This window comes from Salminus brasiliensis, chromosome 14 (assembly GCF_030463535.1).
Source record: "Salminus brasiliensis chromosome 14, fSalBra1.hap2, whole genome shotgun sequence".
Classification (NCBI taxonomy): Eukaryota; Metazoa; Chordata; class Actinopteri; order Characiformes; family Bryconidae; genus Salminus; species Salminus brasiliensis.
The window spans coordinates 29413542-29426908 of NC_132891.1; the positions used below are offsets into that span (position 1 = coordinate 29413542).

The 13367-nt window shown below is 41.5% G+C and overlaps 1 protein-coding gene across 4 annotated transcripts in view; it reads right to left on the reverse strand.

The window, feature by feature from the left end:
- lrp1ab (low density lipoprotein receptor-related protein 1Ab) overlaps positions 1–13367 on the reverse strand; it is a 163312-nt gene that overhangs the window by 68180 nt on the left and 81765 nt on the right. For all 4 annotated transcript variants that reach the window (XM_072656430.1, XM_072656427.1, XM_072656428.1 and 1 more), the window contains exons 7-20: positions 12939–13101; positions 11501–11723; positions 10257–10446; positions 9438–9581; positions 9046–9282; positions 8302–8482; positions 6233–6455; positions 5944–6133; positions 4701–4829; positions 3684–3824; positions 2434–2559; positions 1618–1734; positions 1409–1489; positions 407–574 (exon numbers count right to left, since the gene is read on the reverse strand). In XM_072656430.1, coding sequence (XP_072512531.1) covers positions 407–574; positions 1409–1489; positions 1618–1734; positions 2434–2559; positions 3684–3824; positions 4701–4829; positions 5944–6133; positions 6233–6455; positions 8302–8482; positions 9046–9282; positions 9438–9581; positions 10257–10446; positions 11501–11723; positions 12939–13101 — 2313 coding nt within the window. The remainder of the gene's footprint in view (positions 1–406; positions 575–1408; positions 1490–1617; positions 1735–2433; positions 2560–3683; positions 3825–4700; positions 4830–5943; positions 6134–6232; positions 6456–8301; positions 8483–9045; positions 9283–9437; positions 9582–10256; positions 10447–11500; positions 11724–12938; positions 13102–13367) is intronic.

Consider the following 13367-nt stretch of genomic DNA (forward strand, 5'->3'; position numbering starts at 1 on the left):
TAGTAACACAGTTCACCACAACAGAAATTCACTAGAATTACACTGGGCTTCAAATATATAAGCTGCAGATGACCAAACATTCCAAAAATGTTAAAAACACATCGTGCACATCACAAATGACCCAAACATCCTCCCAATGATCTATTTTACCAAAATGAAGCTAGAACTGCCTCACCGAGCCAAACGCTTTTCCTAGATTTGCTAGATAGAGGCAAATATCTGCGGAATGAGCATCCTCAGGCCATGCTACACAGGAAGCTGTATTTCAGAGCTGACAGTTAAGCATTTTTTTGATATCCCCAAGGAAGTGGAGCCTGGAACAAATCAGATTTCCATAATGAAAAGTGCAGCGGATCCAGATGTGCTGACCAGAAGCCAGGCTGGCCAGGCAGGAGCAGCTACTCACCCTGGTTGGTGCAGTTGGCGCTCTTCTCGTCGCTGTTGTCTCCGCAGTCGTTGTCGCCATCGCAGGTCCAGTACTCTGGGATGCAGCGGCCGCTGTTGCATTTGAACTGCACGCTGGAGCAGGAGTGACTGCAGCCTGCTTCATCACTGTTATCTCCACAGTCATTATCTACACACAGACACACAGTCAGGATATGCAGGGGGTGAAACCTAGGGGTTGAAACTCAGCCAGGATCTGAGAGGATGGGTAAATGGGATGTGGTACACCTCTAAATGGGTGTATTAAGTGTTGCACAAAAAAAAGGACCCTCCATCCAGCTGTGTCTACTGTGTGAAATGACAAAGTGTTAATAAGATCAATATCATTTCTAAGATGCTAAATTCATGTTTTATCCTAGGGCTTTTAATAACTGATAGTAGGGGTATTTATGGCTTATGCTGCTCGTTACTGGTAAGAGAGACAGTTTGGCCAAAATAAACAATTTAACCATCGCTACATTTGTTTGTAAACATGCCTTCCTGCCCAAGTAGCTAATTGCTCATTTAGAAACGCCAGTTTCCTCGCAAATAGCAAAGTTACCAATTAACTGCAGTTGCTTTTTGGCCTACCATGCACATATCAGTGCATATTAGGGGTGTAAGAGAATATCTGTATAAAGTGTTGTGATATTTTGCATATATGGATTAATAGTTTACATGTAATGATTGTCGGCAGAGAGTGGTCCATTTTGTGTTGTGATTAAACCTCAACCTCTACATAGCAGTGTTGTACTCTGTCCGACACTTTCTTACACAGACGTTTTTAAGCATATGATGCTGTGTCTTTACTACAGTTTTCCTCAAATTTGATTAAAAAAAAAAAAAAAAAAAAATATGTAACGCTACGCTATCACATCATCTGATTCTTGCAAGTACACAACACAAGCGTATTCACCATTGAATCTATGAAACTAGCTATTTAGGTTATGTTAAAGATGTTAAAGGTTTAAATGGTGCCACTCACCATTGTCACAACGCCAGTTAACATTGATGCAGCGCCCGTTGGCACAGGTGAACTGGGTGAGTGGGAAACAAGTAGGGTAGGCTAAAATCAGAGAAAGAGAGAGAAGCGAAGTAAGCATTTACACCACAACTCAATCTCAGCAACACATCTTAATCTTCAGCCTAAAGCTGGTTATAGCTTGTTGATGAGGGATGATACAAAAGTCTCACCACAGGAGGCTGGTTCATCAGAGCGGTCTCCACAGTCATCATCCAGGTCACAGGTCCAGGAAGTAGGGATACACCGGCCACTGGCGCACGGGAACTGGTTAGGAGGGCACGTGCGAGCTGGGATGACAGAGAGGGTACATTGTAAGCAGTCAGTCCAGATCCAGTAATTACTAGGGATGTCCCCATTTTGATCTCAGATCCATTACACTATGGGATCAATGTTAAGGCTCTTAAGTTCTTTTTTTTGAAGGATATTTTACATTCAGTTTACACCACCTTTGCACAGTAAACATAACTTTCAAATGTCTGGAAAAGGAAACAGCCCAACAGACTACTGTCACAAAGGCAATGATGGAACAGCAGTTAAAGTAATAGTTTGGTGAGAAATCTAATTAATATGATTCATCACTAACTCTATGCAGTTAAGATATACGTTTAGCATATCAAGTTTGTTTCTTTAGTATAGAACAGCAGCTGCTAACATTGCTAACAAACACTGGATGTAGAGACACTAATCTCATCATGAATCTCATCATGACAGATTTATGAATCAAATAGATCTGCTTTGAAGATTTTGGCATTAATTTACCAATCTGAGACCAGTGTTTGTTAGCACACTTAGCCTAGCGTCTCCTGTTCTCAACTGAAGAAGCACACTTTAGTTGTCAAACAGGTCATGGCCTATGTGATCAGTTAGTGATCCATCAACAGGTTAAATGTAACCTCCATAGCTGAAGAAAATAAGTACCATACCATCCTTAGAAATTATATTTGAATAACTGGTAACAACCATGTATGCAGTCTAACATGCTTTACCTGAGCAGGTGGTGTTGGATTCGTCCTCGTCTGTGCCACAGTCATTGTCTCCATCACAAAGCCATCGTTTGGGGATGCAGCGATTGTTCTGGCACTTGAAGCGGTCTTCTGGGCAAGTGTGCTGGTCTGGGGAGGAAAACGCACAACAACACTCACTTTGAAAGGCCAATTATCCAATCCTTACTCCCATTATCTAGCAAAGTCCCCAAGACTACGACGGTGAAGACTAGCACACGTCTCCTCTGACAGTGTCACCGCATTGCACTCAGAGAAAAGCCCAGCTCCCCAGCTCCAATACAACAGCTAACAGACGTCTGTGCTGACCAACATCACACTGTGAGTGATGTGGGGAGGAGGCGAGATCAACCCATCCCTGACAGAGCAAGGCCAATTGTGCTCTCTCGGACTCTGGATGCTGATGGCAAGCAGCATGACCTGGGACTCGAACCAGCGATCCTACTTCATTTCATCTCTATTATTAATCAATCCAGATAGAAATTGTATTTGCCAAACCCCAGCACTCACAAGCTAGCAGGCTACATGTGAACTATGGTTCAAAAGTTTGGAATCAGTGTTTAAGAACATAAAATAAAACAGGAAGCAAGTTACTTCAAGATTCAAACAATTCAGGTGTCTTTTGCTGATTACTTAAAAATCTTTTGACTGTATAAAAGCAATATTGGAGCAGACTGTGTTACTGTACAGTATCTAGCACAGTATTTAGACAATACAGCACATGTGGATTGCTAATAATGACTAGAAAAACACTTAATAAAACCGATAAAGCACTGTAACTATTAAAAGTGTAGGTCTTTGTTAGCAACATTACAGATAAAGCCAGAGTGTAATGAATACAGTTTCCTACACCATCAGCTAACTGTTGGAAACTGGTACACGAAGAAGTCTTACAGACTCAAATCCACTTTCTGAGTTTCTGAGAGCAAACAGCTTGCGTGATCAGCGGCTCACGTGACAACACCTTGTAGCACAGCTCAACACTGGACCAAGTCTCAGTTACAGCAGTGAAGAGAAGGCTTGGTGCGTCGGGAGGTTTGACAGGTGTAATAGCATTAGCAAGTCACTGCTTGAATGGCAAAAACAAGAAAAGCATGCTTCCCTGGACCAAACAACACTGAAAAAATTGGTTTTAAAACTATTGGCCGGTAGCGAATGCATGTAGCTAATATATGTATGCAGCGGAAAAAGCAAGCCTGTTTATTCTGCTTCTACACAAAGGAAAGGAAGCTCACGGCAAAGCTCCGGGGCCTCATCGCTCTTGTCCAAACAGTCGTCGTCTCCGTCGCATTTCCAGCGCTCTTGAATGCAGCGGTTATTCTTGCAGGCAAACTCTCCCGGCTGGCACTGAGGTGGAGGCACGTATGACGGATTTGCTGCAAAGACACAATCATTTTAAAGCCATTACACTCCAGTCAAGAGCAAACAGACCAATGAGAAAGCAAATGTACATGTACGAAACGGTTCTTAACTCTTAGAAGCTGCAGTAAATATGAGCATGTTTATTATTCAATATTTCTCGAAAAACTCATCGATAAATTCTGTAGAATGTATGGATTCCAATCTTTCTATCAACACCAACATTTGTGTTTCTAAGCAGAGAAAAAGCCAGCTCACTATGAAGGGGACTTGTATTAAGAAGAGAAGCTGTTCTTAACATAACCAACACACAGCAGAAAAAGTCAGAAGAGCAGATTCAGTAGTGTGCAACTACGCTTTAGGTGAAATTTTTCTGGGCAAGAGTGTTTTTGCTTTTGTAAAACTCCAGATCACATTAGAACAGATAAAGGTAAACATAAATCCAGTAAGTAACTTCTCATTCTGAAGAAAGTAGGTGAGATCTTGTGAGCTACACTGAAGAACAAAGCTTGGTTCCAGGTTTCTTATGGAAGCCCCCCTCAGCCATTCAAGTCCATCACTAGCTCACCTGATTTACACAGATATAACTATAAATAACACAAGACTCCCATGAGGAGAGCTTTGGCGACATTGATGTAAAAACATTTAGTATGACTGTTATTAGTATCTATTCTAATATTAGTATTTATTTCAAGCAAATAAACACTTCCTGTCCAGATAAGGAACTTTTGGTATTCTAATTTCTACAGGTCTGTAAAACGTTTGCTCTGTACTGTATGTAAATATGTGCTTAGACTTAAATAGCCCTGTCTTAAATAACTCTGTGATCTAAAACAGTTTTGCCTAACCAGCAAAGTGTGTTACCTGATTCAAGTTAGAGTTTTACTCCTTACCTTTACAGGTCTTATTGTCCAAGTCCAGAACCTGGTCGTCAGCACAGGCGCAGGTACGGCCGACTGGTGTGAGCAAACACAGACTGCTGCAGCCGCCGTTGTTGGCCCGGCACAAATTTTGGCCTGTGACTAAGAGAACACACAAGAGTTTATCCTAGTTAGACAGGAGTCTAGGATGCAAATTATCAAATAAATGTATTTATTAATAAACAAATAAGTTTAAACTGTACTATTGCAAAGACCCTGTTTATAGTAACTGGAATTCAGTCTCACTAACTGGAGATGCATTTGACTACCTAGTGTGAATGCATGTGGCTAATATTTTGTCAGCATACAATCAGGGTAAGCAGCATAGTGTTAGAACTGAACACTTAAACCATGTCAATGATAATAAACAAAGCAGTGTTTAACCATTTGAAGGCAAGCACATTATATATATTACATCAATTTGTGCTTTTGAGATATCTACAACATCTGTATGAGAATTAATAATTTATCTTTAACACTCCAGCAGCAAAGAATCAGAATTTTCTGACAATTCTTTAATAGTTCAGGCTTTAAATGGTTAAATGCACAGTTTTTGTCTTTTCTTTGCTTTACTTTACTGTGCTTGAGCAGCAGCAGATAAACAATGGGGGGGGGGGGGGGGCTGTTCATATGAAAGTAGTACGTTTTCTCACGATTCGCACTGACACGGTCATAAACCTATTCTGTAAGCTATACACTGTAATAGTTTCAATACTGTACATATACTGCGTTTATTCGTCAGCACAGTTTTGATCAATCAAAGCCAATTTTATAAATAATAGTAAAAACTTTCCTTTTTTCTTACCATAGTTCTATGTGTAGTATATTTATTTGCCCAGTTCTCAACTAGTTGTGCATTAAATTTCGCTTTTCATTTTAGGTTTTGGTTGGGGATTTCTTTCACTACACTATTTAAATGTGTAGGAATAGTAATACATTTTATTTATTCTTTTAGGGAAAATAGTAGTTAAAAAAAATATTTTATAATAGTAAAACATTATCCTAAAGTAAGATTGGCCAATATTACAAAAATAACATACTGAGGTCAGAGTTAATGCACAAGATTGGGCTGGACCTTGTAGCATTGGAAATGCTCTTACTTAAATCTTACTTAAATTAGCAGTATTATCTAATATTCAAGCTGCCCCCTTTCCATAAAAAAAACAACAACTAGCAGGGTATGTGCTGTGTCTGCGTGGCTGAGAACAGTCAGTACTTTGTTGCTGCTGAGCGTCGTAGGTCCGGATCTCGTAGATTGGAGGTCGTTCGGTGCGCAGCAGAGTGACCTTCTTGGTGAGCTGGTCCAGCTTGTAGATGCTCCCGACCCGATACTCGTTCCAGAACAGGAAGTTCTTGTAGTGGCACAGGCCGAAAGGGTGGCTCAGCTCCTGCCCCTCATACACCGTCTAAGCCAATCAGAGACATTACATTGTTACATAGCACCCTTTGATAGCTGTTGTGAAGCTCAAATACAAAGTATTAGGAAAGCTTTTCTGGAATCTCACCCTGCGTTCTGTGGTGTTGAGGAGCACCATCTCAATGCGGTCATAGTAAGCATCCACCCAGTAGAGGATGCCCTGCTGGATGTCCAAGCTCAGGCCATTAGGCCACAGCATGTTCTTGGAGGTGATTAGGACACCGAAGTTGGAGCCGTCCATCCAAGCCTTTCTAATGCTTCCACGGTTCGCGTCTCTGGAGTCCTCCTGCCAGTCACTGCAGTACATCATCCTGAAACACAACAAACAGCCGTTTTAAAAAAAAACCCACAAAACTGGGTTATATTGTTTGCAGATTTCTTGGAAAGGAAACTTGGAAAAAATATCAGGCAGTTAGCAGTTAATTGAGCTCTGAGCATGATAAATTATAAAAATAAATAAATAAATAAATAAAAACAGAAAAACAGGAGACACAACCCAGTTTTCCAGAGGCAAAGGGCAGTTATTAAAACATGCTGGACTCTGGAAGGAAGCTCATAACTGCCGCTGCCTTTGGAAATGTTAATGTGTTCAAAGTGTTCCCTCATAAATCAAAGGTCACGAGATGTGGTGTGAGATGTGTTCTCTCCACCAGTCAAATGTAAAATTCGAATGTGAAGGAGAAGTAGGAACTATGCGCATTATGCTTTTATCTTTCAGCCTGGGTGAAGAACGAGCCTCATTCACCCATATCTACCTAAGAATTATCTTTCATTTGGTCTTGAGAAAAGTGTTGCCAAAAAGTCTGTTATATTCATGATGGGTCGGTTTCCCAGACAAGGACTGAAGTCTAGTCCTGGACTACACTGAATTCTGAATAGCGATTCACCTTTGAAAAGACCATCTAATCCTGGACTAGGCTTAATCCCAGTTCAGGAAACTGACCCGATGTGTTTTGAAACACATTAAACAGAGTCTTGCTCTGATAGTGACTGATCCCATTGTCCTTGTAAACTGACCAAATTCCAGACAAGGAAACACATTGTGAATATTGTTAGTGCTTAAAGAACTCTTCATTAATTATAGAGAGTTATATTACTACTTACTACTTTAATTAGATGAGGTGCAGCAGATTTAAAATATTGGTGAAAAGCAGTTTGAAAGAATGTCGCTACTGATGCATTTAGATAGCATGTCAAAATATCATGTATCGTAAAATTGTTTTTAACCCATTAACACAGCTTTTACCAAGGCTTTTACACCCTAAGGCGTATTGTTTGTGTATAAGGACTTCTGTGCAAACTGATGGGACTGTTTCTTGGTAATAGAATTGTGTAATAAAACTTTTGGCCCATCATTAGACATTGTGACATAATATTTTTACTATATCGCTATGTTTACTCCAATGGTGAATGCCAGAATCTGCATAAAAACTGTGTTTTTTTTGTTTTTTTTTATTCTTAAGAATGGGTGGTGTATGAGGCCCATTGTGTTTTTTTAAGGGAAATCTCATTACCAGCACCCTTGTTTTAACATAAATCAATGATGATTATGCAAACAGAATTCTCATGATTCAGAAAAAAAAACTTTACAGAGAAGCAGAAAACATTCAACATAAATTAAATGACCACATTTATCACATTAGTATTGACATGGTATTATTATTCTGGACCATTTCTATTGGTATGAACTGTCCCACACGGTTAAAAGACAAGCTAGTGTCTAAGAAAAGGTTTTGGAGAAAGGGCTTCATACTACAGAGCACAAAATAAGCAACTGTAGCGGAAACCTTAGCATTGATTCACTACATGTCTTACATGGTGTTTGTAGACACCCCTTATAATGAACACATTCTGCTTTTTTAGGTTGCACCCATTGCTGACACAGATGTGCAAATTCATACATACATACAGCTCATCTAGTCCCTGTAGAGAAGTACTGCCATTAGAATAGGACTCTGGAACAGATAAACATGAACCTTTTGGCACCATGCCTAATGCCAGGCATGGGCTAGGGAGTTATAAAGTCTGTGAAGAAGCTGTGGAGCATGGGAACTGTGTGCGCTCCATACAATACTTTTGGGATGAGATGGGGTGGTGATACTTTTGTCCATAGTGTGCAGTAGCTGAATGTACTTAGAGGATGTTCTTCTTTCTTACCCATGTACTGGGTCCACTACTATGGCCCGTGGGTGGGTCATCTTGCCCTCTACAAGAACCTTGCGAGTCTGGGAGGCTTTCTCCAGCTTGGCAACGTTTATGGTCTTTTCAAGTCCATCATCTGTCCAGTACAAGTTCTGGCCCATCCAGTCCACCGCTATTCCCTCAACGGTGTGGATTCCTACAGGGAGAAGGGGAATGTGATGTGACTAACAGGTAACAGGTTGTGAGACACAGAGAGAATTGAAAGGGAGACAGGTAGAGAGGCAGGAAAACGGAGGCAAAAAAACAAAGGGTAGAAAAGTGAGGATGGCGTATAAGCTGCTGAGTTTAGATACAACAAGCAGGGCTTTTAGGTCTATTTAGAAGCCGGCTACAGTATGTATGTACATGCCAAAAAAAAATGCACATGGGGATTTCCATCGTCTCATCTCCCTGGTGTGTTCAAACGTAGTCACGACTAATGTTTATGGAGGCATACAAAAGCTTGGGCAGGCCTGGTCAAAATTTGTTATTGTGAAAAGTTAAGCAAGTACAAGATGAGCTGATTTCCAAAAGGCCTAAAGTTAAGGATCATGCATTTCTTTCATGTATAAAAAAGTTCTTGTTTGAGGAATTTCCACCCATGATTTATGTGAGATTCTTGGGCCATCTTGCTGCACCTTATTATTCTTATATTTTTATTGTAACAACGTCAACACTGGTCTGTCCTGGTTGCACACAGCTAAGATTTCTTGGCCTCACCGTCCTTTACTATGATGTCCCTCTCAGTGCCGTCAATTTTCTGCCTGCCGATGGTGTAGGTAGTGGCGTCACTGAAGTAGATGAACTCTGTCTCAGCATGGAAGTCTAGAGCCCGGGGGTTGTTCAGGTTCTCGATGGGAATGATATGCTCGTCGTACACTCTGGCATGCAGGTCCATTCCTCGAATAACACCCGGCCGCCCTTTGCCGTACAGCAGGAACAGCTCATGCTCAGGTTCTGTGGACACAGAAGACATACCGTACAGTCAGAGACTTTCATATGGCTCATTTTATATGACTTGTTGGACCAGTATGCAAGGCCGATATTAAAGGGTGGGCAAAAAAGGTGGTGATATTTAAGAGGTTGTGACAGAGGCAGAAGTCTGTACTCACTCTTGCAGGACTTGCCGTCGCTGCCCACACTGAACCCAGACCGGCAGCGGCATGTTCGGCTCTTGTGGCTGTTGGCTAGCAGGCAGATGTCAGAGCAGCCTCCTGGCTTTCCAAATTGGTCAGGAGCACATGCATGACTGCGCACTGCCATAGGAGACAAACATGAAAATTCATACTTTGGCATTGCATTTTGTTTACTGAATAGCAAGAAAAATGCATCATCGCCTCTGCGCTGCAACACTGCATCATTGTCAGCCTGCAGCAGTGTTTGCCAGTCCCATAAAAAAAAGTAAAACTGACCAAGATACACCATTAATTCTCTGTCCATGCCTGCTGATTTTGGTATTCCGCAATTTGGTATACATTCAGATGATCTATGACTTTGGCTAGAAATTCTGAATTATAGGGCATTGTTGTGCCCTAAAAATTCTACCGTACGATTCAGATACAGAAAATGGACAATATACTCAATAGTGCACTAAAATGCAAATGGTTATCATAAAGCAAAGAAGAATCCATAAAAAAATAACTCTGGAATTCCGACTGTACAACTTACAAATGCCAAGTGAAAAATGGCCTATTTATATTCAATAGTGCCCTAAAAACATTAATTTCATCATAATCATCAAATTCGAGGGGGTTAAAGTGGGCTTGGATTTGATACTATTTTAAAAACATCAGATCAGATATATTGATAAATATATGTGCTCTGCTGAAATGTAGTCTGGAGAGCAGCCCACGTACTGGAATAACTACACTCTGGAAAAGTAACCAGAAGCCATGTGACTCCTTCACTCTGAGATGTTCTGAAGATCATACCTGCCGGCTGCCGTCTCTGGTGGTAGACGTGCAGAGCCCCGCCCTTGTCCACTCTTGTGACCACCTGGAACTCTGAGCTGTTGAAGCGGTTGACGCGGATCACGCTGGTCTTGGGCTGCATGTTGGCGTTGTCAGAGTTGGTGGCGTACAGGTAGTTCTCAAACACTGTTAAACTGTACAGGTGTTCGATCTGATGGAATAAACAAAGAGCGAGAGAATAGTTTCTACATGAGGGGGGGCTGCAAACAGTCACCAGAAAAAAGATTAGAGACACACATCCAGACATTAACCACTGTATGACTGCAGGAAACCAAACACAGGCAGCCAAAGGAATTTAACGTTCCAGTGGTTCCCAATCCTAGTCCTGGAGGACCCCCTAGAATGGCCACTTTAGGTGCTTCCTGCTCTAATCCGCCACCTTCGACTCAGGAAGGACTTGTTAATAAGCTGATTAACTGAATCAGGTGCGTTGGGAGTCCTCCAGGACCATGGCTAAGAACCGCACCTTTAGTCCACTTCATCAAAAGCTTCTGTAATGACATTGCGTATTAATTTAATTAATTATCAATATTTGTGTTTTTTTTTATGGCCAGCAGTCCAGCTGAGGAACGGCAGTTGATTTTATGAGGTGTGTTTCTGCAAAATCATGGTCATAATCATATAATGTTCACAAAAATCGCTACTAGAAGAACTTCACCACAAAAGTACTGCTACCACTGCACTTTCGTTAGCTGTATTTTGCACATGGTAGGAATATATTTTCAGAAATGGGAAGTGCAAATATGTTAGAAGATTAATCATGATCGTGAGCACGTATGCAACATTGTGCAACACCTAAGAGAAAAGGTCAAACAAATGTCACAACACAGTGATTTAGAGTGTAATGGAGACAACAGGCCAAAATCACTAAAACCCATCTTTAGCAACGGTACACCACATAATCATTAAGTCCTTTTCATAAAGTTGGCATGTCACTTATCAGCTGTGTAGGTGACCCACTCCTTATTGCAGAAGGTGTTCGAACTGAGCCACAGTGGAGGGCTTTCGAGCATTAACTGCCTGGTTTAAGGCCCTGCCACTGTGCTATGGATCATTGTACTTCTGCACAACCCAATTGTGCCTGAGCTTTAGTATATCCTCAAGCAGGATTTCTGGTGGAATTCCTGCTTCCAGTCAGCTGGAAAAAAGCACTGCAGTAGTTTATACAGCTGCATGGGTGGTTGCGGTTCTACTCTTCTACTTACCAGCAAGCCCTGAATGATGGTGTGTCTGTTCTTGCCCTCATAGTCCACCACCTCAATGTAGTCCAAGTAAGCATCAGCCCAGTACACCAGCCTGCTGACCAGGTCCAGCGTTATGCCGTGGGGGAAGACGATTTTGCTGTCCACTAGTTTGGTGCGGTTCTGCCCGTCCATGTCACATCGCTCTACTTTGGGGATCTGCCCATAGTCTGTGAAGAACATCTTACTATAGAGAGAAAGAGAGGGAGAAAGAGATGATGTTTAAGTCAGGAGACTGCTGGACACACATGGGTTGGCATCTGCACCCAGGATTTGCTGGTATTTTGTGGAATCCATCATTTCCTCCACCTGCACAATACTGCCATGGCCACTGGCTGCAATACAACACAAGCCCAAAAATTACCTTCCCTCTTTTTCTCTCTCTCACCAACATTTCAATAGTGATGCAGGAGATTTGGACAAAGAGAGGAGTTGAACTGGAATCTGTGTGGAGCACAGGCTTCACTGAAGGGCAAATCTTGCCAGCTCGCTCATGGTAACCATGTCTGTGATCTGAAGTATTACAGAGATCTTATGTAATCAGGAAAGGACAGACACTGCTGAATCTGCAGACAATCATATATTGTAACCACGGCAGATGGCCTTTAAGAGAACTGATACTATAAGAAGGGAAGTGAGGAAAGGTGCTCCATTGTGAGTCAGTAAGAGTCATGCAGAAGTTGCCCATTTTGCCAGTATGATGTTCTTTCTGAAATTACAAACGCAAGTCTATTTGAAATATGATTGACTATATTATATTGCATTGTACAATCACAACTGGTATGGCTGTGGCTTAGCTGCTAACAAATGAGCTTGAATGGCTAGAATGTCTGGGAAAACTCTACCAGCATTTGAGCAGAAATATAACACTGCTATAAAATAAATGTAAAATAATGGACATAAACAGGGGAAAATGGAAATATTAGCACACTAGCATACCACACTTTCCTCTCCTAGCATACCACTTCTTAACCTCTTAAAGCCTTAAAACATAGTGTTACACACTAAGTCATATTATTCAGTAACTACAGGGACTTCTGTACAAACTGGTGAGGCTATTCTTTGGTAATAGAGGCTTGTAATAACTTTCGGGCAGACAGAGCAATGGCTTTTTATGGCGTTCATTTTCCTAAGTGGCACAATATAAACTTATATTAGTTGTCAGCTCCATTAGCTGCTAGCCAAAAGTAAAGAATCAAACAAGCCTCCACATGCTTTTGTTGGCTGAATAGAGGCATGTTGCACAAATTTAGGTTAAGGAGAATATCGTATTCTTTTGGTCTTTGGCCTAACTTCATCCCTTCAAATACCGACACCAGATGGAAAAGTACAAGGCAGGTGGACACAGGACTGGAGTTCTGGTCTTCAGTGGGGTTCAAGTTGGTGTTACAAAAAGGCTCACCCCATTGCTGGGTCCAGCGCAATGCCCTTGGGGTTGTAAAGTTCCAGGTCTAGCAGGATAATGCAGGTGGAGCCGTCGTTGGTGCAGACAAAGATGCGGTCGTCCACGTCGTCCACAAAGTAGAAGTTCCCAGTCAGCCAGTCAATGGCCATCTGCTCCACATCTAAGAACAGGAGGACAGGGAAAAAAAGGAGAGACTCATTTTAGCTCTTTGCGATGGTTCATCTTGTACTTCAGATGGTTAAAAAAAAAAAAAAAAAACAGTTCAGAGAAAAGTGTAAATTACATCATTGTAGTAGTTCAAATGTAGCCGAGACATGCCTGCTGTTTAAAGTTTGCTTCATTGGCTTTGCACTGTACATACAAGGCTAAGGTAGCTAACAAGTAAGCCTACTTCAAACTGCGTGAAGATGTTCATTAATGTCTTTA